The sequence below is a fragment of the Macaca thibetana genome, chromosome 1 (assembly GCF_024542745.1).
Source record: "Macaca thibetana thibetana isolate TM-01 chromosome 1, ASM2454274v1, whole genome shotgun sequence".
In the NCBI taxonomy this organism is placed as follows: Eukaryota; Metazoa; Chordata; class Mammalia; order Primates; family Cercopithecidae; genus Macaca; species Macaca thibetana.
Window position 1 is genome coordinate 6,197,707 of NC_065578.1, and position 26,658 is coordinate 6,224,364.

Genomic DNA, 26,658 nt, shown 5'->3' on the forward strand with positions numbered 1-26,658 from the left:
CCTGAGGGTGCAGCTGGAGCTCATCTTCATGGCCACTGGACTCTACTCTGAATAATAGTGATGATTATAATAATAATGATGATGGTAAGAGTCTGCAAGGGATGTGTCATTGCCACTGTCATCTTGCGGGTTCACGTCATTGCTGTCTATTGACGAAGCTTAACATTCTGCTATGCCAGCAAAGGAGAAATGTGTACAGGGTCCAGCTTCAATATCACAAAGAAGGACAAAGGAAGGTGAAATTGGAACTCAGAGATAATAATAAATTGACGACTGGAACAACATCAAAATAGAAATTGGGGCAATCTTGGGTCTGACTTCATCAGCACATGTCACTGAATTAAGGGGCAATGAGTGTTCTGGTTAACATTGTACTGTTCTAAAATCTATTTCTTTCTGGGTTTCCTATATTGGTTCATGGTCTTACAATGCACCCAGTTTCCAATGCCATAAATATCAGAGTAGGAGCCCCAAGGTCAAGGTCCCACAAATCCAAGCCAGCCATGACAGTGAAGAAAGCCAGCGGGTCGAGGTGGCGGTCCTCTGAGCTCCCAGCCCATCCAAGCAGTGGATGCTGTGTAGCTTGCAGGCCTGGGGTTGCCTGACTTTATTTTTCAGGAGAAGCTGGAAATCCCTGACCCTCAGTCTTTAAACATTGGCAGATAAGCCAAATGGGAAGGAGACTGTGTGGACCAAGCAGGCACATCTCTGGGTAGAGTCAGTCCCTGGGCCGCCAGTTTGTGACCTTTGCTTCTGAGATGTCCTCACTGCCTCACTGTCCCTCATTTACCCAGCCAATGGGTTTTCAAGCCCCATTTACTTTGCTTTTGAAAACATTCAGCTTTGTTCCATTTTCCCCACTCCCACGGCCTTAGTGCAGAATCTATTGCCTCTATCCTGGGCTGTAATCATGGTCTCCAATCAGTGGCCTCTTCTCTGCCAGGCCACCACCACCAGAGTGATGTTTCTAAAAAGCACAGCTAGCCAGCCGTGGTGGCTCATGCCTGTAACCCCAGCACTTTGGGAGGCTGAGGTGGGTGGATCACTTGAGGTCAGGAGTTTGAGACCAGCCTGACAAACATGGTGAAACCCCATCTCTACTAAAAATACAAAAATTAGCTGGACATTGTGGTAGGCACCTGTAATCCAAGCTACTCAGGAGGCTGAAGCAGGAGAGTCTCTTGAACCCACGAGGCAGAGATTGCAGTGAGCCAATATTGTGCCACTGCCCTCCAGCCCAGGTGACAGAGCAAGACTGCATCTCGAGATAGATAGATAGATAGATAGATAGATAGATAGATAGATAGATAGATAGATAGATAGATAGCACAACTCTTTGTGTGTCTCCCATCTGCTTAAAAACCTTCCCCTGGTTCTTGGGGATAAAACTCCATTGCCTGGCATTGAATTCCTCCACAGTTTGGCGCCTCGCCTTCCACCTGGCTTTGAGTTCTGCCTTTCTTTTCCTTGTCCTGTGGACTCTCATTACTTTATATTACTCAGATTTCCCTGAACACATTTGCTACTCCCATTTTCCTGCTTTCACTTATGCTCTTTCCCTTCCCTGATACCTTGGCCACCTGTCTGCTGGGCAACCTCCTACTCACTCGTCAAGACCCAGTTGAAATGTTAGCTCCTTGACACAACCCTTCCTTCTCTTCTCAGTATAGACACATTGTCTGTGCTGCTAATTTGGCACTCTTTGTCTGTTTTGTACTTGAACGTGATAACCCTGGATCCTGCGCCCCTGTCTGTCTTCCCAGCTGTATTTCCCAGGGCCATTACTCATGTGTCTTTGTATTGTTAGGGCCTTGCATAGTGCCTGGCATATTGTAGGTGCTCAATAATTCATTGAATGATTGAACCAATGAGTAGATAAATGAGTGAAAGACCGGGTGAATTGCTCCTTTACTGACTCTGGCTGTGGATGTTTCTATGGTGGCTCATTGTTTCTTCACTGATTGGTAATTTGATAGTCATAAGAATGCTTTACTATGTCTAAATAACAGACAGTCAGTGGGGCCATGCTTCATTTCAGAAGACCAGGCTGTTAGGAATTTATTCTGAATTGTTAGTTACCATTTTGTAGACAGTCCTCCAGACACCCTTGGATCCTTACAGTCTTAACCACTGCTGCTCTCATAAATTGTCAGAGTAGAGCTATGTTGTATTCCATGCAAATAATAATAATAAAAAAACCCATCATTCTGTGTGCTAGCTGTTGATGGCAAGAGCTGGTCATTTTGAAAGCAAGATTGGGGGTATTGCTTTAGACTTGTGGGTGGGGGTCCAGGACATCCTGTGCAGGGTTGGGTGCTTGAGAAGTACATCAGTGGACAGGGACAGGAATGTTCAGATGGGAGCCCTGCCCTGTTGGGCCTGGGTTGGACTATTTATCCTGGGGGAGGGCCCTCCACCTTCATGCACTGGTGCCCTGGAGAAAGCCAGTGGGGAAGACGTCACTGGGAGAGGGCAGGGCCTGGTTATTTATTTATTTAAATTAAGGCCAATTATTTTTTGTCAAGTGCAGCGAGTGGTGGATTCTGGGAAAACTTGCCTTCACCGTAAACATGTTGGTTAGAAGTCATTAATATGACATTCACACATCCCTAATAAAGTACATAACACAGAGATCTGGCACCATTGAAATACCCAGAGGACATTAAGTATGAGTCTTAAAACCAAGAGGATTGGAAACAAGATATTTTTACTTCTCGTTTGGGAGTAATATAATTGCATTTTGTGGCTCTAGCAGATGCTGGGGCCAGCTGCTAGGGGAGCCTTGGCTTTTTTTTTTTTTCCCTGTTTTCCCCCTCAGCTTTGGTCCCTTATAGATAAAACCTTTGTGCAGAACTCTCATGAAAACCAAACTTTAAGAAATTATACTTTGGTTGAAAAGCCATGTTTCTGTGTGCAAAATATATCTGAGATTGTATAGACTATAGAGATATTTTTATTAGTTGAACTCAGGAGATATTTATATAAATACATATATATATAAATATACGTACACACATGTATACATTTGTTGTTGTTTGTTTAATTTGTTACAGTGAGCACTAAAGACCTTTCTCCCTCCCTGACACTGAGCCTGTATCTTGAAGACAGATGGAGGACGGACTGTCTGAGAGGCCTGTGGGGCACTTGGCTTTTTCTAAAGGCTGCTCCAGGGAAGTTCTGGGAGGCGAGGCTGGTCTCTCTGGGCTGGACTCTTCTATGGGGTTGAGACAGACACATCCTGCAATGCATAGCTCCTTCTGGGGAGGGAATGGGGGCAGCAGAGAGAGCCGGGGCTGAGAAGTTGAGGTGAGTCCAGCCCCTCTGAGAATTGCGTGGCCCTCCCTGCACAGATGGGAGCCTCACCACACACCGGAGGGGACACGGCTCATCACCTCAGAGGTGGACCCAGGGGGCAGGGAGCCCTACTCTCCTTGAAGCGTGTGCTGTGGACAGCTTCCTTCACATGTGGGGCTCAAAGTCAGCAGCTAGGGATGCAGAGGGCGCAGCGGGATGGCCGTCGTTGGCTCCAGAAGGCATATGTGTTTGCGGATTCCTGTGATGTCTGCATCTAGAGCTGGCCATCCAGTATGGTGGCCACATGCGGCATCGAGCACCTGAGACCTGGCTGAGCCCAGCTAGAGGGGCTGGCTGTCCATGGGAAACACACAGGGACTTAGTAGGGAAAAGAGTATGAGATAGTTCGTGACTACTTTTTTAAAAATTAGTAAAATCATACTCTCATGGATATATTGGGTTAAAGTATAAAATATTATTAAAATTTCTTTTACCTTTTAAAATGTAGCTTCTAGAAAATTTTAAAATATTTTTATATTTGAAGTTCTGGGACACATGTGCAGAATGTGCAGGTTTGTTATGTAGGCATACATGTGCCATGGTGGCCTGCTGCACCCATCAACCCATCTCTAGGATTTAAGCCCTGCATGCATTAGGTATTGCTTCTAGAAATTTTAAAATGACACACGTGCCTTGTGTTGTGGCTCAGGTTCTATTTCCATTGGATGGTGCAGCTCTGGCACTCAGATTGGCCATGAGCTGCCTCCTGAATGAGGGGCACTTAGAGGAACAGTGCTGTGTGACCTCTCACGTAGGGCCCGAGCCTTGATGGCAACTGGACCTTTGTGCCTGGGAGCCTCAGGCGTGGGCTCCTGGGGTGACATCCTTTAGAAGAGAACTTCACAATCTCTCCTTCAGCTCTGCTGTGTCAGCAGTCGTCTTTGGACACAGGAGCTGTGTGGGGCTCTACAGTGACAGACGGACTGAGACGCAGACCCTCCCTGAAGACTGAAAAACCAGGAAGGGAGAACCACCACCCACATAGACCTAGCAAGAGAAAGCTCGAGCAGCACAGCCACTGCTAAGAAAGTTCCAGAAGCTGCAGTGCACTGTGGAGGGAGACAGCAAGGGGGACTCCCCTGGGAAGGGCTGGGCGATGAACAGGACGTGACAGGTTATGTGGGCAGAGCTCGCGCATGGGCGCTGAGGCGTGAAGGGCAGGAACCAGGTCGGCACAGCAATGCATGCTCACCTGCCAGCCCCTGTGGGGCAGCCTCTGCCATTACCCTCCAGCCCTGCTGGCTCCCAGCTGACCGGCTCCTGACACAGGCTTTGCAGTCCTCTATCAAAACCCATCAACTTGGGGACTGGATGGTGGGTGACCGTTGCCTCTGGGTGGTGGAGATGGAGGCATGGCAGCACGGTGTGTGACCAGGCAGTGATGCCAGGTGGAGCACTACAGCCCCCAGTCCTGCCCAGGCCTCCCTTCCTGATGTGTCTTGTTTGGGGCCTTGGGAAAGGGCCCACCAGTCTCCCTGGTCTGCAGGCACCCAACTGTATCTGCTGAACAGATATAGAGGGGCCTGTCGGGGACCCTGCCAGTTTGTTCGCCCAAGCCCCTGCAGCACAGACACCGTACCTTGGCGGCAGTTTTTCTGCTTGAACGTCCAAAGGACAAACTAAACATTTAAAATCTGCAAGCTGGACAGTCTTTGCTTTGGAGCCTGCAGTGAATTTCTTCATCTTGACAGTCGAGTCATTCTTCTCAGCATCGATGTGGTATTTAGGAGCCGGGAGGAGGAGGAAGCTAAGGGAGCCAGGGCACTGGGGAGGCCGCCGGGTACACACCTGTGGTCTTTCAGGCTCAGGGGCCGTCTGCGTGGGTGGGACGGCTGGCATTTCCTTCACCCCAGTGCCACATCTGGCTGGATGTCGATGCCTCCTTCATCTTTTTATTTTTATTGTGGTAAAAGACACACAACATACAATTTCCCATCAGTGGCCATTAGTACATTCACAAGGTGGTGCAACCATCTAGCTCCAGACATTTTCATCACCCCAGAAGGAAACCCAACACCCATTAGCCATCACTCCCCATCACCCTCTTCCCCCAACCCTTGGCAACCACTAATCTCCATGCTGTCTCTATGGATTTGCCTATTCTAGATATTTCATATAAATGGCCCCGTGCAATACGGGGCCTTCCGTGCCTGGCCTCTTCTGCTTAGCCTCGTGTTTTCAGTGTTCATCCATGTAGTAGCCGGTATCAGAACCTCATTCCTTTCTATGGCTGAATAACATGCCGTTGTTTGTCTGTGACACATTTCGTTTCTTCATCCATCTGCAGACACTTGGGGTAGGTCCGCCTCTTGGCTACTGTGAGTGATGCTACTGTGCGCATGTGTGTCTGTGTTTTTTGTTTGAGTACCTGTTTTCTCTTCCTTTGGCCATGCTTTTGCCCCAGCCTCTTGTGAGTCTTTCAAGCCAGACTTGTGTTTGAGGGACAGCAAGTGTCAGGGAAGGAACTTGCACGCCTGGAGAGTGAGGAGTCCTGGCCTGGCTTCACCATGAACATGCTGAGCTTGGACAAGTGCTTTTCTGTTCTATACCTCAGTTGTTTCCTCTGTCAAGATGAGGTAGACCAGACCTGGGTTTTCATCTGCCTTCCTTGGGGTCCTAGGTTTGTGGACCTCGGGGAAGAAAGAGAGGCCAGACAACTGAGCTGAAAATCTTTCTTTTCACAACTCCTTCCCCTCTTCAGCGGGAGTATCTCCAGCTCTTCGGTTTGGTTTTGCATGCTTCCTGTGATGTTTTAAGCAAAGGGCTCCATGGAGACAAGGAGTTTTGCCCATCACTGAAGTCGAGGATCTTATGAGTTGAACGAGGCTTTTGGGGTGGCCATGAGCTTGACCCTGCTGGAAGGAGAGAATCCCCCTGAAGGAGGTTCAGTCTGGGCTCCTCCTGGTTCACTAGAGGGAGCTGGGGCTGGGAAGTGACCCTGGGTCAGTGGGGAGCAGGGAGCTGTCAGCCTGGGCTGGGAAAAGTTGAGTTCTTCACTCATCCAAGCACACCGTGGTGGTCCTTTCTGAAATTCAGAGCAGTGGTGCAGAATTCTGCGTGGATTTGGGTTCTGGTTCTACAGGTACTGGCCATGTGACCTTAGGCAAGTCACTTAACCACTCTGTGCCTCAGTTTCCACACCTGTAAAATGGCCATGGTTCCTATTTCATAGTTTGTTATGAAGTTAAATGAGATGATCCCACATAAGTCCTAGGGCAGTGCCTCCACCATCTTAGCACTGGTGACATTGATGGCAGCAACGACACAGATGGTAAAGTCCTTCTCCCCACAATCACCCTGAATGTGGATGGCTTTTACAGGGCTCCATGCCATTTAGCACCTAATACTTTGTGTGGTTTTCATTCTTTGGCAAATCTCTCCAAACCAGTTCCTGAGCTTTGGCAGGGCAGGCTCACCTGTGGTCTGCCCATCTGGTGAGGGGGTGGCCTGGGGAAGGGCCGTGGGCTGGGAAGGCTGGGCAGCAGGGGCCTGGCATTAGATGGGTAACCCAGACACACTCCGTCCAGCCTGGTTCGTGCAGCAGCATGGGACAGTCCCTGGCGGGTGAGTCCAGCTTTGGGGCCCAGCCAACCTGAGCACAGCAGAGACTGTGGCCTGGGCCTGGGCATCAGCTTCCCCAGAAAGGCTGCTCTCAGAGGGGCTCTGTGTGGGACGTGTCCTGGATTGGGAGAAGCAAAATTTACCTTTGGGGGTAGAGGAGGGAGTGGCGGATGCTCACAGGTAGTTCCTACATCAGCGTGATTTCCTGGAGCCTCTGCTTGCTTGACGGAAGCTCATTAGACATGAGGTGAACGCCCCCGTCCCGAGTTTGGCCACAGAGGTGATCCCGTAACAGCGCTTGCACACACTGTCGTGCTGACTTGTCTGTACCCATCGCTCGACTGTGAGCTCTTTAACTGCTCGCTTCGAAGTGGTCCTGTTCCCTTTTTGGTATACAGTCGATGCTCGGTATGTAGAGTAAACACAGAAGGCAGTAAGTGGTGCTGGGAGTTTTTCCCCTTCGGAAGCCCTGTCAGGCTGGGGTGAGTGCTGGCTGAAGGATGTCCATGAAAGTCCTCTTTGGGTGTCCCGGGTTTTGGAACAAATCGCATGTTTAGAGGTTGGGATCCACTGCACCTCCCATCCCCTGGGCCACTAAGGGTCACTTGTCTTGGCATGGTCCTGGGCAGGGGCATGGATCTGGGGGCTGGCACAGCCTATTCCTCTAGATACCGGATCTCCTGAAGTTCAGGTAGATGAGCTGCTGCACGTGACAAGTGGCTTAGTAAATCCACATACTGACTTCAGCCGTGGTCTGCTCTGGTTTTGTGAAGCCAAATGGGAACCGATCGACAAACCAACAACTCTGAACGGTCATTCCGATGTTACCATTCATTGTCTGCAGGCGTGAACGGTCATTCCGATGTTAGTGTTCGTTGTCTGCAGGCATGGGCATGCGGGGGTGTCCAGAGTGGTGGAGGTGACAGATGATGATTAATCCAGCAGTGGTGGCAGCCTCTGACCTGGACCATTTTGGTACCTGTGACCTCATCAGGGGCTGCTAGACAGGTGGCTCACACCACGTAGATCTTTTCTTTTTTTTTTTTTTTGAGATGGAGTCTCGCTTGTCGCCCAGGCTGGAGTACAGTGGCGCGTCTCGGCTCACTGCAAGCTCCGCCTCCCGGGTTCACGCCATTCTCCTGCCTCAGCCTCCTGAGTAGCTGGGACTACAGGCGCCCGCCACCACGCCCGGCTAATGTTTTGTATTTTTAGTAGAGACGGGGTTTCACCGTGGTCTCGATCTCCTGACGTTGTGATCCTCCCGCCTCGGCCTCCCAAAGTGCTGGGATTATAGGCGTGAGCCACCGCGCCCGGCCTCGTAGATCTTATAGTGATTCATGGTAGCTATTGTTTGGGGCATACCTTCTGCCAGCCAGTGTATTTAGAATGATCATTCCTTAGAACTGCCTCATGAGCTGATAGTCTCCCAGTTTCATAGGAAACTGGTCTAGACAGGTTAAGTAATGTGCTCAAGATGAGACAGCTCATAAGAGGCCGAGCTGGTACCCAAAGCCAGGACACTGTTTGCTTCCGATGCGTGTGCTCTTAACTGTGATACTATGTTGCCTTCCTACAGTGACATAGAGTTAATTAAATAATTGGCAAAGTTTTAGCCAGGAACTGCTGCATTTTGCTTCTTTTAAACTCTTGTGTCAACTATCTTCAGTAACAGACTCTCTCTCTCTCTCTCACTCTCACACTTGCATATACATATTTACTTCTGCCATGCACGTTTTTCCTACCCCATCCCATCCCATCCCTCCCTCCCTCCTTCCATCCATCCATCCATCCATCCATCCGACCAGCCACCTGTCTAACAAACACTTATCAGGTGCTTCCTATGTGCCCCAGGACACTGTTAAGTCCAAGGGATGTGTCAGCGATAACATGTTCCGTATCCTTCTCATGCTCCAATGGGGGATGTTATCTGAGTAAACAAGCAATTAGAATGCAGAGTGATAAATCCTGCCCACTGGGGGAAGGTGCCAGTGCCACCCAGGCAAGCAGGAGGGATAACTGACGCCGTCATGAATAGTTAGGGAGGGCCAGCCAGAGGAAGGATCTGTCTACAGTGAGACCTCAGGGAAAGATTTTTCTAAGGAGAGGAAATAAAACGTGAAAAGGCTCAGGGATGAGAGAACAATGTGCTGGTTGATCAGCTGCTTATTTATGATTTCTTCAGCTGCAGTCAGTGATAGAAACTTGCACAGTGAAGCAACTCTATTTTTGCTATAGGCTTCTGCTTCCCAGGTTCTTTGTCAGGTCCAGGCTTCTGGACAGAGGTGGTTTGGGCTCTGAGTTCCCAATCACTGGCTGCCTTGTGGGGGCTGGCTCCATGCTATGTGAGGCCTTGATCTCCACTCTTGGCCTGTGGCCTTTGCACTGCATGGCACCAGGGCCATTTTCTATTCTCACCTGCTCTGCTTACTGGGCTTCTCTTCCTTCTCAAGGCCAAGTTTAGCATCTCTGGTCACAGGTGTCAACTCCATTATGTCCCAGCTGAAAGAGGCTGCTTGCCTCCAGGCAGAGGGGCTGCCGCCTTCCCAGGAGCCCTCTAGGGACCCCGGCTGCAGAGAGAGCTGAGGTGGAGGCCTCCCCTCTGCATTTTCCTGATAGTCAGGGCAGCAGCTCTGTGTTGTGGCATCACCAGATCAGGGGAAACGTGTACTAGTCCAACCTTAATTTAACTTACAATCCCTGCCAATTTCATGTTAGCAGATCCTCTTGGAGTTGGAATTAAAGGGCCATATCATGCCTCGAGCTGGAGCAATGACTTGTGTTGATGTCACTCACTGGCCTTTTATGGAAATTATTAATAAATCAGTAATTCTATCTGCAGTGATGTTGTTGTGTTTATAAATATTTAATTTACCTTCAGGTGCCCGCATTTTCCTCCTCTTTACCTTACACTCTGCTGACGTCGCTCTTCTTTTGGAAACACCGCTCACTAGATTTATCAGTAGTGGGAGAGGTTAACTTATTTCTCCCCCCGCTTCCTCCCTGGAATATGGCTTTATAGTGTCTTTTCTTTTTAATCTTTGTGTGATTTTGGCTCAGGGGGTTGAGGATGAAGCTGAGAGGATGCGACGTCTCTTGTGACAAAGAGGAAAGATTGGTCCAGCTTCAGAAAAGGACAAAACTTTCCAATTATGGTCTATGCATCGTGGAGACTTGTTGTTGGCATGTGTTTCTCCCTCCCTAAATTAATGACATTTAGAATCTGAAATGGTGTCTGATGTCTTCCTCCCACAGAGAAATATTTTCGTCCTTGCCACCGACTCATCTTTTGAGACCCAGTGCTTTGATTACTACCGTGTGACAGGTTCAATGGAAAGGACTGAAAAAATCAAAATAGAAACAGAGTCCAAGTCGAGTGTTTCTCTAGCAGGGATGGAGTTCCAGGCCCACAAAGGAAAACAGCAGCTGGGAAACAGCAAAAACTGTCTTACCTCTCAGGATCCAACGTGAGCTAATTGTTGTTATTATCTTTTTATTCTTCTGTTTCAGGAAATTGCAGCTTATTTAATAACATTTGAGAAACACGAAGAATGGCTAACCACCTCCCCTAAGACAAGGTAATGTCCCAGATCTTGCAGTTTTTCACGTATGTACAGTAAGTGGATTGATTTGCATTGATTACCTGATTTGGCCAGTCAGTTCATGGGCAACGAGTTGAAAATGCCATGTTGTGCTGGATGGCTTTCGACACTGAGGTCTCATTCGTTGACATAAGACTGTGGCAGTGAACACGATCAGACGGATTAAAAAGAGTACAAGTGCCATCCGCCAGTTGGAACTTTTCACCTGACGGCTGGATCCTTCAGCCGGGTGCTTGGAAGCCTTCAGAGGCAGGAGCCTCAGGGGAAGTTTATTTTGGGAAATTGCTTGCCTGCCACTAGTGTTCTCTAGAAACGTGCTTTGAAAAAAGAGAAACCAGCTTAACTGCCCACTTTTATCTCAACGTGTCTTACAAACTGAAAGTCAAGTTATTCTTGATTGGTGTGATTGGTGGTAAAGCGATCCTCCCAAATCAGAAGCAATGGCTAAGCTCGCAGTTTATTATGCAGTAAATGTCCTTGAACCTGCTAACTGCTACAAACACTTAGCTTCTCTCACCACTCGGGAATAGAAGGAATTGGTGAAAATAGAGCTGACCTGCGTTCCCCCAGCACCAGTGATGTTACCAACTTGTGAAGAACGGTGACGTTGGGACTTAGGGTTGATTTTTAAAAGGCAGCCTCTTTTTGTCCTCCCCAACTCTAGGTTTTTATTTTTGGAACGTTACAATCTAGAGCTTCGGAAATACATGACCACTGTCTTCCAATTGCCGTGAGTTTTCTGTTAGCAGTGACAGGACCCAGGTGTTTATTAGCTGGCGAGGTGGTAGCTGGAGTGTGGTTTACACAGGATGCCTGGACTGCAGGCTTGAATGGAAGTGGTGGAATGTCCAGTCGGTTTCACATTGGACAGAAGTCCCAGAGTCCCCAGGTTGGTTAGCTAGGACCAGGGAAGGGTTGGGTGTGTCCTCTGTGCCCGTGGCCCATCAGCTTGACCTGTTCATCCTTTCTGAGTCATGGGAAAGGCCATCCTTGGGAATGTTTATTCATTCTAGAAGGAATTTAAAAACATCACATTATTAGGCTTAGATACTTGCTGGTTAGCATCTTTTAGATGAGGGCACAATCCTCCCCTTTGAAGGAGGCTAGAGGGTATTGTGGAAGGAAGGTTAGTGATTGAGGCTCCCTTCCCCAGGTAGCTCTGATTGCTTTACCTCCAGCCTGAGCGTGGGAGGAGGGTCCCTCCACAGGAGTCCCCAGTACCTCAGCCTGCTGGGACCATGGTTTTTCCTTTGCTATAAAATCAAATAGTTTATCTCAATCAGCTTTTGCTGTGATAATTCTGCGTAAGAAATGACCTGCAAGCTTAGTGACTTTAAACAACAGATCTTTATTTTCTGCTCATGGGTCTGTGGGCTGCGTGTGGCTTTGGGTTGAGGTCAGGTCTGCTGTGTCCATCATTTTGCTGTGGGACCTAGGCTGAGGAAGCCCCCTCTGCCTGGGAAATTTGCTTCTCCCAGAGGAGCACAGAGGCTCATAAGCCCAAGGCAGTTGATGCAGGTGCAGTTAAAATTCCTGCTCAGATATGGCATCATATGTCATGCCTGCGGATAAATCCACTGGCCAAAGCAAGTCCCCTGGCCAAACCCAGTAAGAATGGGACTGGGAAGGACATCCCTCCACAGAGTCGGGGCAGGGGTGGGCAGTGGAGAGGATGGGAATACAGTGCACTGTTTGGTGAATACGGCCAAACACCAATAGAGCCTGACGCCCTCATCTCCTCTTTCTTCTGCGGCATCTTCTTGGAGGACATCATTCTCAAACTTGAGCAGGCATCAGAATCAGCTGGGGGCTCATTAAAATGTGGGCCCCAACCCAAGGTTTCTGATTCAGCAGGTGCGGTGGGGAGCGGGGGCCGGGGTGGGTGCTGAGCATGTGTTATTTCTAACAAGTTCCCAGGCAGTAGGATGTGGCTGGTCTGGGATTGCACTTTGAGGACCACTGGCCTGGTTTTCTGGGGGAGAAGGAGGCTCATCTGATTTCTGCCTCTGGACTATTTCCTGACTCTCACGGGTGGCCCTCATCTCAAGCAGCCACCAGCCTCTCCGTGCGCCCTTCAGTCTCTGCTGAAACACTCCTTAAATCTAAGTGGAAAGAGAAGAGCTCCTCCTCAGCCAGAGGGAGCTTCTCTGGAACGCGTCCCGGGCCAGACATCTGATTTCAGATATGCAGACGTGTGCTGGGTTTCAGCCACCCTTTGATGGCAGAACGGTAGAACATTTCAAGGCGGTGGTTTTACCTTGAGTTTCAGCCTTTGGAGTTTGGGTTACAATTGAAAAGGGGATGTCACTCAGGGTCATGCCTGACTCGTGTGACTTTCTGGGGTATACTTAGAGACAGGAGACCCACCCCGAGGCACAGGGGTGCGCCTGACAGAAGGAAGGCGGGTTTCAGATGTGGTCAAATCCGGGGTTGAGCCCTGGCTCTGTCACTCAGTGGCTTTGTGACTGTGAAAAGGTCATCTTAGGTCCTTTAAAAGCCCTGCGTTTTCTTCTTCATATAGAAAATGGAGTCGATGTTGATCCCGTCCTTGCTGGGTCACAATGAGGATTGAATGTGGTCATGTTTCTGATTCTGCTTCGCATGCCGTGTGGGTCTGTCCGTGCACGGGTGTCACTGTGCCTCTTATCTGTGGGGCAGTCCCCAGCCTGCTGGAGGCTTTGACGTCGGCAGGCATCTGCCAGGATTTCTCCAGGCTTTGGAAGGACGAATTTCTCTCCTAAAGGCAGAGGGTGAAGACGGAAGGTTTCCTATTAGTATTAAAATATCCACTCGATGTTTACACTTGAAAGCTTCTTGTCCCAGGAGAAGCAAAACTTGCTGTGGTTGTTCAAGGACCTTCCTAAATTAGTGGTTGAGTTGTGTTTGGATCCCCACCCCCATCCCATCTCTAGTATTGAAATTAATTGGTGCAGTTAACTGCTGAGTTCATACAAACTGGCCTCCTGGTATTAAGGAATTAATGACACCAATACTCTGCTGAACGAGAAGGCAATACAACTTCTGTTTGCTGCCGCCGCCGCCGCCACTGCTAATTTCATTTTAGAAAATTAATAAAAATGAATTGCACCACTGACATTTATAGAGTTTCCTAATAAAATGATACATTGTTTGTGTGGAGGAATCCCTATTAAATTAATTGTTGTAATCAGTTCACATATAGATGTTGGTATAGGAGCTGCAGAGGGGCCCCTGCTTGTCTCTGTGGCTTGCTGCCGGCTGGGGGTTATAAATATAGTCCTTGCTCAGATACTGCCCTAATTACAGAGACGGCCCCGGGAGCCCTAGCTCACCTGCTTAATAATGAGGTGTGCTACACAGAGGCTCCCGGGGCTGGGGACCCCAGGGGCAGCCACGGTATCACAACAGAGCTGAATGCCTCCTGTTCAAACAGCCTGTATTGTACTCTCAGCAACTGGGACCTCCGGTTTGAAAAATCACCCTGAGGGACGTGTTTATTTGGCACTTGCTGTGTGCTCAGTGTGATAATAATACCATTTGGAGACCCCGGGGAACTTCATGCTCCCCACCCTGCCAGGTGAATTGAGAATCTTGGAACGAAGAGTGTCCTCCCCCTGTCTAGAATGTTCTCCCAGCTCCTCCTGCAGGCCTTGACTGGGTGTCCCTTTCTCAGGGAGGTGTCCCTGACCATGCAGTTTAAAGTCTCGCTCCCGGCCCCACCCAGCCAGCCCCCTTTCCTCCTTTCTTGTTTTCCGTTTCTCTGGAGCACTCATCGCCTTCTGACACACTGTGTCTGTCACGATTGCCTTGCCTAATTTATGTATTCGTTACTTGACCCATTCCAAAGTGTTGGCACCAAGGGGAGAGGGATTTTTAGTGGGGCTTGTTCATGAGGCGCCCCCAGGGCCTAGAACAGTATGGACACCTCCCAGGCCCTCAAGAAATATCCATAAAATGAACAAAAGTGATGTAGAAAGGTGAGCCTTGATTGTAGTGAAGAAAGGGACCTAGGTTTTCTCCACTTCAGTTTTCCGGGTATTTCTAGTCCCAGGATTGTCTGGTTGAGCCAGCAGTGTGCTCTCGGGCACCGCCCATGGGCTGGATGCTGTGCTTTGAAACCCTCCTGGCAGCTCTGCCAGGTATAGAGGGTGTGTGCCCTCCTGGGCCTGCATGGTGAGTCCGTGCTAGAACTGGAACTTGGAACTGGAACCCAGGGTGATCTCACTGCAAAGCTCATAACCTTCGCTTTTATGTGTGTGAAGGTTCCCGGGGAGCCCATCAATAGCTCCTCTATTCCTCTCCGCCTCTCACTGCCGTGAATTCCAAACCAACCAGGAAAACCAGGCTCCAGGCAAAGGTTCCCTTTGTCAGTAAGCGTGGCTCATACGTGTCAGCCAGGAGGGCGTTCTACACTGTCCCCCAAGTAGGAGTTAGCCCCCCAGTCACAGGCAGTGTGGGAGAGCTGCACACCACTGCAGGGGAGAAGGTCCCTTTCACCAGAGGGCAGGGAGCAGGGCTGAGCCCAGTATAGGCAGGCAGCTGCAACACTGAGCAATCCCTATTATTTATTCCTCCTCCCCTGGGAAATACGCAACCTTCCCTGGAAGCCAGGGACACACAAACTCAAGATTGAAGTAAGAGCATATCCTTCCCAGGACTCCTGTTTATACCAGTTAGAAAGAGGCTGGAAAAGCTGTTAATTATCTAATTAATTAATTAGATTGATATAGTTAGCACCTTAACATGGAAGCACTAAGGGTCTAGTAATAGAATTTTCCTATAATGAACACTAAATGCTTTTTGGTCAATAAGCAAATAAAACAGCCAAGTAGAAGGAGGAGGTCTAGAAGGAAAGGAGGAGAAAAGTGAGCCCTGAGTTTCAAAAAGACTCCAGTGGCTCAGAGAGAGCTTCCATTCTCCTCTTCCTGGTTTCCTGACCCCATCTGTCCATTCTGGCTTCAAGTGCTCCAGATCTTTCCCTGCCCTGATGGCAGTGGACACCAAGCTGTGATCCTCTGCTCTTTTGTCCCACATTCTCCCTTGTGGGGCTCCCAGGACTCCCTGACTCCATGGTCTGACTGTCAAGTCTCTGTGGATCTTTCCCCACATCCGACTCTGTCTTCCTGGCACCTGCATGCCGTGTTATGATCTCCAACTCGCCATCTTCCCCCCTCCTTCCCTGACCCCCACTCTGCTTTCCATCTTCTGACTTCCCTGGTTCTAGAAGAGCCACCTCGTTTGTGGAGATGCCAGAGCACACAACGTGGACTCCAGGTGGCTTCTCTTTCTCCTTTGTCCCCTGCATCTCATTAGCCACCAACTCTGCCAGTGTTTCCAACTGTAATTCACATCCTCATTTTCTTATGTTTCCCCTCCAGGATCAGCTGTGTCCTCACTGCCACTGTCACGCTTGGAGTATTGAAATATCTCCTACTAGGTTTCCTTCTCTAAGTCGAACTCCTCCTCCCCATTGGTTTTCCTGAAATACTGCTTTGATTCCATTGTTATTCTCCTTGGAAGCCTCAGAGACTTCCTGTGAGCTGAGGCCAACTCTCCAGTGATGTCTTTAAGGCCGTTCTTCTGTCTCAACCCACCCTTTTCCGTTTATTTTCCTTGACCTCCCACCTCCAGGTACTGCTACAGTTGGGGAGCGGCTGGCTGCTCTCCGAACATCTTTCTTGTCCTCCACTTTGGCCTCCACTTGGCATTGCCCTCACCTCAAATGCCCTCATGTCCTGTCTGGTCTGCCTCTTCCTGGGAGCCTTCCCCAAACTCATTGACTCAGGGCGAGTCCTCTTCCCTTCCTGCTCCCATAACTGCACGTGCTTTGTCGTCAGTTGTTTGTCAATTCAGCTGTCATTAGTAAGTCTTCCCCAGTGGGGTGGTGCATTCCCCAAGGACAAAGTCATGCTGTCCCTTTTATCTCTTCGCAGCCTGTGTGCAGGGAGGCCAGGGCTTTGATGGGGTGGAGTGGGGGCTGGACAGAGTGTGGACTCCTTGCACAGAAACAAGTTTGCCCAAGAGGCAGAGTGCCAGTGCCTGCCATCCATGGGGTTCTTTGTCCTAGACAGCCCTTGGGGTCCCAGCGTGGTACCAGCCTGTGAGCAGAGGCCTCTGCCTAGAAAGCCCGTGTTATCAGGCCCCAGGCTGGTCCTGGTGCAGGGGGGCTTGTCTTTGTTCAGTCCCACTGTAAAGACCCCTGGCAGTGACCTGTTGGCCACCTTTAAGGCATCTATCTGCTCTTTAGGACAGACAGAGGACTTTTCTAAGGAAGCCCCTATTCCTGGTAAGGCTGCTCGAGTGACTGGAATAGAATTGCAAAAATCATTTAAAAATTCCCAGAGCTGAAAAGAAATGCAATTCTGACACCTGCTGCAACCTGGATGAAGCCTGAAGCCGTTATGCTCAGTGAATCAGCCGGATGCAAAGGGCCACACATTGTGTGATCTGCTGACTGAGGGATCTAGAGTAGTCCGCTCTGGAGATGGAAAGTAGATGGTGGTTTCCAAGGGCTGGGGTGGAGGGAGGGAGAAATGGGGAGTTAGTCTTCAATGGGCATAGCGTTTCAGCTGGGAAGACGGGTGGTGGTGATGATGGTGGCAGAGTAATGTGAATGTGCTTAATGCTATTCAAAATGGTGAAAATGGTAAATTTTATGTTACATATATTTTACCACAGTGAAAAAAAATTCCCAGAGTTGCCTCTGTAGCTTTTCCTCAGGTGTTCAGCTGGGCAGGGTTGGCTGGGGTGGATGAATTGTGTGTGTGTGTGTGTGTGTGTGTGTGTGTGTGTGTGTGTGCATGCCCAGGGGGTGCCGTTGGTGGCCAGAGTTCGGGAGGGCAGTTTTAGACTCAGAGCATTTTAGGACTCTGTACGTTGGAACTATGCAGGAAAATGGAAACTGGGTCGGCAGTGGTTTCCACGAGTGGTTTCCACGTGTGGTTTCCACGTGGTAACCTTTGCATTATGCTGAACCGGGGACCTGCTTCAAATTAACACAGAGATGTGTCACGTTAGGTGCGTTTCAGCATTTGCATAATGTATCGCAGATCCTTGGCCAAGGCCATCGTTGGCCAAAGGGCAACTGCAGGGCGAGGAAGTTGGCGGGTGCCACGTCTGTCAGAGCTCCCAGGGAGCCTCCTGCCTGAGGACTTCCTCGCAGTGTACCTGTCACGTAGTTTTCGTTTATTTCCGGGATGAGGCGGGGAATGAGCTGTGGCCTGTATCCTGATGGAGTGTCTGGCAGTGTCTCCACAGTGCTAGGGAAGTCCCCAGTCTCTGCATGGAAATAGGTCTGCCCTGAATTCCAGTTATCTTTATCCTAGTTAATCCCAGAATACAACATGTCAAAGCAGGGGCAACCCACGGAGGCCACTTCCTCACATCCCCTCCGTGTCCAGGAAGTTGGCCACAGTGGGGGCGCTGATGGCTTGGTGGGGGACTGTCATACATGCTGGGCTCCTGATCAGAGGACACGCGAGCCTCATGTGACCTCAGTGGGCTTAGCTACCTGTTGAAATGGCAGCACCAGCCCAGGGCTCATGTTCCTGGCACAAAGAGCTGAGGGTTGACGTCCAACCTACCCCTCCTCACTTCTTGGGGCCAGGAGTGCAAGTCTCCAGTGTCCTGGAGGAGACAAGAGGGAAGTATTGATGTTTGTGTCTCTGATGCCTCCCTGGGTTAGACAGCTACCAACCTGTGGCTCCTGCCCACCCCACCCCACCCCACCCCACCCCACCCCACCCCTTTTTTAAAAAATTTTGATATGGAGTCTCACCATCAGCCAGGCTGGAGTGCAGTGGTGTGATCTCGGCTCACTGCAACCTCCACCTCCTAGGTTCAAGTGATTCTCCTGCCTCGGTCTCCTGAGTAGCTAGGATTACAGGTGCCTGCTGCCACTCCTGGCTAATTTTTGTATTTTTAGTAGAGACGAGGTTTCACCCTGTTGGCCAGGCTGCTCTTGAACTCGTGGCCTCAAGTGATCTGCCCGCCTCGGCCTCCCAAAGTGCTGGGATTACAGGCGTGAGTCAGAGCGCCCGGCTCCCCCTTCTTTTATTTTTATAAAAATTATACGTGTACATAGTTTAGTATGTCACATGGCCCTAAAAAACTTGTAAGAAAAGATAGCAGCCTCTGCCCTACAGCTCAATCCTGTTTCCCAGGGGCGGCTGCCCTCCAGTCTTTTGGTTCTGATATTTACCTCCAGATTTCTAAATATGTTGACTCTGCTGTTTCTTGATTTGTCAATTTTAGACATCATCTTCCGGCTTCCTCAGATGCTAACTGAGGATTTAGCTTTCTTACTGTGTGCACTGCCTGGCTCTTCCTTACCTGGGGGAGGGGCTGGTTAATGGAGGGAGCTAGCTTTCTGTTGGTAACTCTGAGGTTCTGCATCTCTACATTTTTTCTCTGGAGCCATCTGGGTTCTCCTGAGAAGGACTGGTCAATGTGCTGCCTAGTTTGAGCTGGCCTGGCTGCTAGCGGTCTGGGAGGGCCAGGCAGGGCAAGGGGCTGGGAATGTCAGCATTCAGTATGAGAGCTATTACTTAATTCTCCCAGTTTCTTGTTTCTTAATTCTCCCAGTTTCCGTGTTTCTGGCCTCTCTTCTGCTGTTTCCGAGTTTGGAGTCTTTCCAGACTCCAGCTCTTCAGAGAATCAGTGTGTCTCCCACTTGGGCAGAGGCCAGGGGGTGGTCGCCTGTCTGCTCAGTGTAGACGTAGGACCCTGGGAGGGTCTACCACCCCCTACACAGATGTGCGAGCTCCCTCTGCTTCCCACCCCAATCCTAACTTCTGCCTTCCGTGGCACCTGCTGCTTCCAATTCACGAGTCTTCTGGGGGCTTGGCAGGCGGGTTAGTGTGTTGGTCCTGAGGTCCACCGCACGGCACTCAGATTTTCGCTTCCTAGATTCGGCTGTGTCAGTTACCAACCCTGCATCTGCTTCCCGTCTCTCCAGAATGTGTTGGCGTCTCTTATCCACGCTCGTCTCTGTTCCCCTTGGCTTTCTCCTTGTGGATTTATACTTGTTTTCATTCCTTTACTGCCATTGGCGAGGACGAGCGATGCTTAGTCCTCCCTGTGAGCCCTGTTTCTTCCTCACTGGCCTTCGCCCAGAGTCGTGGCGAGTGGGACCTGCTCCCCTTGTTGTCTCATCCTTCCTCTCTCTCCTCTTCGTTTCCTGCTCACTCTCAAGCCAACTTGCTGTTTCACTCTCTTGCTTTTTTCTCTTTTTCCAAGTCTTTTTCAGTCTGCAGAAAGAAATGCCTCAAAGTGCAGTTTGGAGGTTTCTAAGTGCGCAGCTGCTCAGGGCTGGGAAATCCTGCTGCTGACACGCACACATGTTTCTTGTGTGCGAGGCCCCAGGTGTGCAGCCCGACCCACGCCAAAGCCCCGTTTGGCCTCCTCTCCACCTTCTTAATGCACCACTCTTAGTTTAGAGCCTTTCCTGGCATTGGCACAGGGGCGTGGTGTGGCCTCTCCCTGAGCAGAATTTCAGGGATCTTGGGGATGGCCAAGGCCATCCATTATGTTGTGCATGTCCCCTGACAGTGGGATCTCGATGGCTTTTATTTTTACATGGTTCTGCATGTGTCTTCTTTGGATTATACTGGGACAAAAGCCTTCACGGCAGGGGCTTCGTGCCAGGGTGCCTGTGATGCATGTTGGGGTGCTGGGGCACCCCAACAGGAGATTGCCTGCCCAGGGTGACACCTGCCGGCATCGCTAAGCAGGACACTCTGGCAGTGACGAATACTTCTGAGAATAGAAAAGCCCCCGGCACTGTGCTCACACCGATCGATAGGTATTTGCATGCCCTGTCTGTGTCCATTGATGGTCATTTTGTTTTGTTTCTGGCACCCCCCAGTTTATTCTTAGCATCTTCAGCCCCCTCTCCTGGGTTTGGAAAGTTAGGACTGCCTGGCATTTCTGTCATGGGCATGGATTGGCATCTGTGGTGTTTCCTCTGGATCAATTCTGATGCCCACGGAAAGGGAAAGGGAGCTGGCCTGCAGGCCTTGTGGCATTGCGAGGTGGGAAGGCAAGTTCTCGGAATAAAGGACTTTTTGCAATTCATAAGTTTCTGTGTAATGAGTAATCACCAGATCATCTGGGTGTTCTGGGCTGGAGATTCTCCCCCTGTGCTGTTTGGCTAGGAGGTATTACTGTCTTTGCTATTCTTAGATTTTCCACAGTCCTTCATTATGGAGCTTTCTAAAAAAATTAAAAATAAACCAAAAACAAAGGAAGGAAATCTTTTCTGGTTCTCCAACTCTACTGCATATCCCACTTTCCCTTGAGCTTTTATGTGGTGTGTGTGTGCTTATACACATATGTACACACATACACAGCACACATGTAGACACATGCATGTGCTGAGGCACTTACAGACACAGAACCATACACATGCACATAGATACACAACTACACACATGTACACACGACACATGCATGAACAAATTTGCAACACACAACAGGTGTACACACAGCACAGAAACAAATACACATGTACACATGTAGGCACATACACACATATGCATGTGCCCAGGCAATACAGACACAGCATATACATGCATATATACACACAACTACAGACGTACACACATGTACCCACAACACATATGTACAAGCAAATATTCAACACATGCATGCATGCAGCACAGAAATACACATACACATACATACAAGTACACACATGCATAAATACACAATACACACATGCACAGCTTCCTGTATTGGTCATTGTTCTCTTGTAAGAAGTCTCTGGGAAAATTTTTCTTTTGTTCATTATGTGTCTTAGGGAGAGGAAATTTTTTGGTAGAGGAAATTTTCTCCTCAAAGAAAAAATTAATTTTTCTATACTGGCTACTCCTGACCTCACCTGGCAGGGAATTTATTGTTAATTAAGCTGTTTAGTTGAGGTGACTCTTGGGGGGAAGAGGAGCAAGAGTCCAGACCAGGGCAGCCACGTCCGGGAGGGGAGGGTCCTGCTCTGCTGAGGACAGGGGAGCTCACTGAAGCGTTGGTGGCTGGCGTTGTGACTTCCCATCACTCCCTCCACCGGGATCATCTGTAGGAATTCAGGATCTGAGCTTTTTCTTTTGGCCTTCACCTGTGGTGGAATTGAATTTGCATGTAGAATGGCAGCTGGTGCCTAGGCCGAGGGATCAGAGAAATCAGCCCACTGTTAGGTCTGGAGAACGATGTTGAGGCAGGTGATGAAATTATGGAAGAACAAATGTATGCGCAAGGCTGGAGGAGGGAAAACAGATGAGATGCTTTAGCTTCTCCCCAGGAGCACAGCCTGCACCGTGAAATGTGCCATTTCCACATATTTTCACACCGAACATCCACGGCCCTTCCGCCTCCAGTGTCATGGGCTCACTCTAATTAATTCAGGTCACCAGTGTTGGGCCATGCTGGCCTTCTGATGCTGGGGGTTGACAGAGCTCTGTTTGGGGAATGGGTGTCATCTTCTCCCTGGGTTATGAGCGAGCCTTTTTATTCCTGAGCTGCGTGACACCGAACCGTCACCTTCTTTAGTTGTTGGTTGGCACCCACTCTTCTCTTTACTCGGTGAATACTTTCTGACTGCTTCCTGTACGCCAGGCGTTGTGCTGCGCATTGGGACATAATGGTGACCAGGACAGATCATTTATAAGAATTGCAACTTTGAGGAGTGCTACAAGGGTCAAGTGTGGGGAGAAGCTGCCCCTCTAGTGCATGGGGTAGGGGAGGTTGGGCTGACTTCCAGATGGGCTGCTGGGTGCAGTGGGGTTCCCGGCAGGGTGGGGGTACCCTTGAACAGGGTACCTAGCTGAGTAGCTATTATTAACACCCTTGCCTGGTTGCCCTGGGGATGGAGAATGAACTGGAAGTCCAAGGGTGAAAGTAGAAAGAATCCGGAAGTGCTCACATGCCAATGTAGATGCCATTTTCCGGATGGGAGGACTGAGGCACTGTCTGAGATGCACATATACACACAACTACACACATGTACACACAACACATGCACAAGCAAATATTCAACACATCATGCAGCACAGAAACACACATACGCACATATACATATAAACACAGGCACACACATGCATAAATACACAATACACACACACACACACACACATACACACACACACCTCCCTGTATTGGTCACTGTTCTCCTGTAAGAAGTCTCTGGGAAAATTTTTGACTTATCCTTGTCCCATTAGCTGCTATCAGCAAAGACGCAGTGGGGTCTGACCTGAGTGTGGAGAGCCAGGGGAGCTCTGGGGGAACTGGATCCCCAGAGGCTCCAAGCACCAAGCTTTGGTTCCCCCTTGAATGCCAGCTGCTCGGATTTGGCTGAAGTCGGACTCACCTGTCCCAGCATCCCCTGGCACTGTGCCCCTTTTAAACTTTCTCCCACTCCCATCTCTGTGTGCTCAGCCCCTCCCCTTCCAATCAGGCTGTCACCTGAGGCGTCAGGAGAGGACGTGGTCTCCAGGGACAAGGGGGTCGTGCTGGCTGTGGCAGCTTCACATCATAGGCCCATTTACATGTGAGAAAACGGTTGTTGACGATGATGATGGTGACGGATAACGGAGAGACTGCATGGGGGGAATTATTCTTAGATATAATTGCCAAACTTTGAATTCTTTTTAGCTGTGATACAGAATTTCAAGGTGAGAAAAAAATCTGTCCCTTCATTTTATGAGTAACTGATTAGGTTCTGCTGCTTCTAGAAAAATTCCAGCCTTAACCCCATCTATCCCATCAGTGTGTGTCTGGGAATATCCCTAGTTACGCCATTTCTCTGGTGCTTAATTTCTTTACCCAGTGCCAGAGGGTCTGCAAGGATATGTATGAGTTTTGCAGTTTATTAATTTTGCATTAAATAATTAATAGTAAAGTTAATTGATGAATTATTCAATTTTCAGGTAAAATGGTATGATAAATATTCATAACTTATTTTATTAAGGGAATTTCCATTTCCTATGTCATTAAATCTAGATTAACGAAGGCTGATTTTAAATGAAGATTGAAAACAATTGTGCTTTGGAATTAATTTACCAAGTTAAGGTCATTGCTTTGTGAGTTTACCCCCTGCCAGAAAGTTCGGGCTCATCATCTGGGAAAGTATCTGAATTCGCAGAAGTCACATTGCCGTCAGTTAGGACAGTTCCCCAAATCTGCTGGGAACTTCCCATGAAGGGCACTGACATGCCCCTGGTGGGGTGGCTCAGAGGGAGGGGTGGATCTGGGGCCTCTTCCTCCGTTCCACTGAGCACCGGGCTGTTGCTTTGAGCTGTTTGTTGTCTTCTCAGGAATTGGAACACAGTTTATTGTTAACATCGGTCCATACATCCCAGGGAAGGAATGCCTCAAAGTTGATTTTAAAATAACTTTGGGGCCAGACACGATGGCTCACACCTGTAATCTCAGCACTTTGGGAGACTGAAGTGGGCAGATCACTTGAGTCCAGGAGTTTGAGACCAGCCTGGGTAATACAGTGAGACCCCTGTCTCTACAAAAATACAAAAACTAGCTGGGCATGATGGTGCCCCTGTGGTCCCAGCTACTTGGGAGGCTGAAGTGGGAGGATCACCTGAGCCCAGGAGGTTGAGGCTGCAGTGAGCTGAGATCACGCACTGCACTCCAGCCTGGGTGACAGAGTGAGACCTTGTTTAAAAAAAAAAAAAAAAAAGTTTCCCTTCAGAGTTTTAGGAGGTTTATGCAATGATTTCCTATCCACTAATGCTCTTAGTCAAGGGTTAACTACAGTTTCAGTTTTTATTTGTGTTTTCTAGTTAGCTGATTTCTTTTAGACCTGGTTTATGTTAATTTGTAAAACTGCTTAGATCACAGACCCACAGAGTGGTGGTGAGAAGTTTCTGAGTATCTTACAGGCTGCTTACAACGTCCAAAACCCCTTCAAATCTGGGATCTCAATCCTCTCAACAACCATGCAAAGGGAGGTAATGCCTAGGGATACACTGAGGCAGAGAGAGAGAGGGAGGAGGAGGAGAAGGAGAAGACGAAATAGAGGAAGAAGACGGAGCAAAAGGGAGGGAGGGAGATGGAAAGAGAGAAGGAGGGAGAGAGGGAGGGATGGAAGGAGAAAGAGAGAAAGATCCAGAGCAAGCCACGTCTCACAGTCTTCTTTCTCCTGTCCGGCCACTTCCCTCCACTCCTGGATGAAGAAACTGAGTCCTGTCCGGCCACTTCCCTCCACTCATGGATGAAGAAACTGAGTCCCAGAAATTATGTGACTTACCCAAGGTCACTTCGGCTAATTAGGTACAGAAGTTGGGACTAGAGCCCAGATCTTTCTTTTTCACATTTGAGTGCTTTTTTCACTTCGGTGTCTTTCTTAGCGCTTTAAAATAATTTTTAACCGCCCCCGAGTAGTGGAACGCTTGGGAGTATTTATAGCCCCGTGGAACCGCGTTTCTCTGCTTCACCAAGTGTTCATTATAATTTTCCAGTGAAACTTGTTTGCTCTGAGGAAGTTGATCCTACGGTAAGCCTTCATTTCAGAGGAGAGCATTTGATGTTGCATCTCATGAACCTGCTCTCCTAAAATTATCCCTAATTGGCTTGGAAAGTGGCTTCCAACAAGCAGATGGCTTAATATCTTGACTTTCTGGTGTGACTCAGGGAGGCACCAGGATTAGATCTGGTTTGAGATAGCGGTCTTGTTATTTGGAGGATGAGATGCTATCAGTAACGTGCAGACTGGAGTGGCGGCCTCTGGGGAGATGTCGTGGAAACCACCAGGGACAGCCTGTGTCATCAGGGATGTCAGATGGCAGGTGGGGTGGGGAGAGGGGCCTTGAAATGCAATTCCATAATGTCTAGCATTAGTCAACAAGCCGTTATTGAGTGCCTGCTGCGTGCACAGGTTTGTAGTAGGCACTGTGGGGTTACAAAGGCAGTAGAAAACATGGCCCCTAATCTAATTGGAGAGACAAGTCACGCATATCTGAGATAACTAGAGAGAAGTTCCCAGACAGCACACGCAGGAGAGCCTGGTGTGCATGTGCATGTGTGCGTGTGCGTGTGTGTGAGTGTGTATATCTGTGTGCATGTGTGTGTGTGTGTGTGTATGTGTATGCATGTGCATGTGTGTGCGCCCACACACAGAGCTGTGGGGGGAATGCAAAATGGGGCCAAGATCAATTGGATTCAATTGATTTCATTGGGAAAAACAGCACAGCAGCATTTGTACGGGTGAATTTCAATCAGAAAACTGTGAACTTTGGTGGGGAACGGCATGCCCTGATGGGGGACGGCAGAGACGATGCTTGGGCTTTTCTCATTCTTAAGCCACACGGAGAGCAGATTAATTGGTGGCATTGGCATAAATGATGAGAGGATTCTGGCGGCCATGGAATGCAAGAAGATGGGACAAAAGCCGAGAATCCCTGCAAGAGCCACCTCCCGGAGGGGTGGGTGCTGCTGGGATGCCTTTTCTGTGCACGCTGTCTGGGACCCTGGCCAGGGCTCAGCCAGGCAGCGCTGTCTCTCTCAGATCTGCTCCCTGAGCTGCAGGGCTGCCTGCGAGGGCACAGCCTGGCCCCCGTTTAGTGAGTGTCTAGATGGGCACTGCGAGACCAGAGGACCTTTCCAAGCAGGGACTCCAACCCGTGTCTGTCTATTGAAAGCCTGTTTGTCCCATCAAGCTAACGGGACCGTAAATGGAAGTGTTTACAGGGTCACCCTGATGAGTCACTGGCATCATCTGCCTGCTGACTTCTTCCTACACTTGAGAAGGGTGCCTCTTAACCAGACACACAACCACCCCCTCCCTCAGTCCCCATGGGACATTTGACAATGTCTGGAGACATTTTTGGTGGTCACCATGGGAGGGGCCAAGCTGCTGGCATCGGGAGTAGAGGCTATTGATGCTGGAAACCATCCTATGGTGCACAGGACCGAGCCCTGCATGAGTGAGTTATTCAGCCCCAAATGGTGATAGCAATACGTCAGTGAAGAGAATTCCTACCAAAGTGCTTGGTGGTCAAGAGCCAGGCTCTGTATATGAAGCCCAGCTCTTTCATTTAGTAGCAGAAAATTACCTTCCCACTGTGCCTCGGTTTTCTCATCTGTATAATGGGAATAGTAATAGTACATATTGTTGCGAGGAGTAAAAGAGTGAAACATGTTAAGCACTTAGGGCTTAGTG

The 26,658-nt window shown here is 49.3% G+C and overlaps 3 protein-coding genes across 11 annotated transcripts in view; 2 read left to right on the forward strand and 1 right to left on the reverse strand.

Annotated features, from left to right (window-relative positions):
• The window catches only part of DNAJC11 (DnaJ heat shock protein family (Hsp40) member C11), a 708,487-nt gene that overhangs the window by 461,557 nt on the left and 220,272 nt on the right, over nucleotides 1-26,658 (reverse strand). The window lies entirely within an intron of this gene.
• CAMTA1 (calmodulin binding transcription activator 1) overlaps nucleotides 1-26,658 on the forward strand; it is a 1,003,074-nt gene that overhangs the window by 333,522 nt on the left and 642,894 nt on the right. For all 9 annotated transcript variants that reach the window (XM_050786880.1, XM_050786872.1, XM_050786886.1 and 6 more), the window contains one exon: nucleotides 10,423-10,490. In XM_050786880.1, coding sequence (XP_050642837.1) covers nucleotides 10,423-10,490 — 68 coding nt within the window. The remainder of the gene's footprint in view (nucleotides 1-10,422; nucleotides 10,491-26,658) is intronic.
• Nucleotides 1-26,658, forward strand: part of VAMP3 (vesicle associated membrane protein 3) — a 707,779-nt gene that overhangs the window by 26,695 nt on the left and 654,426 nt on the right. The window lies entirely within an intron of this gene.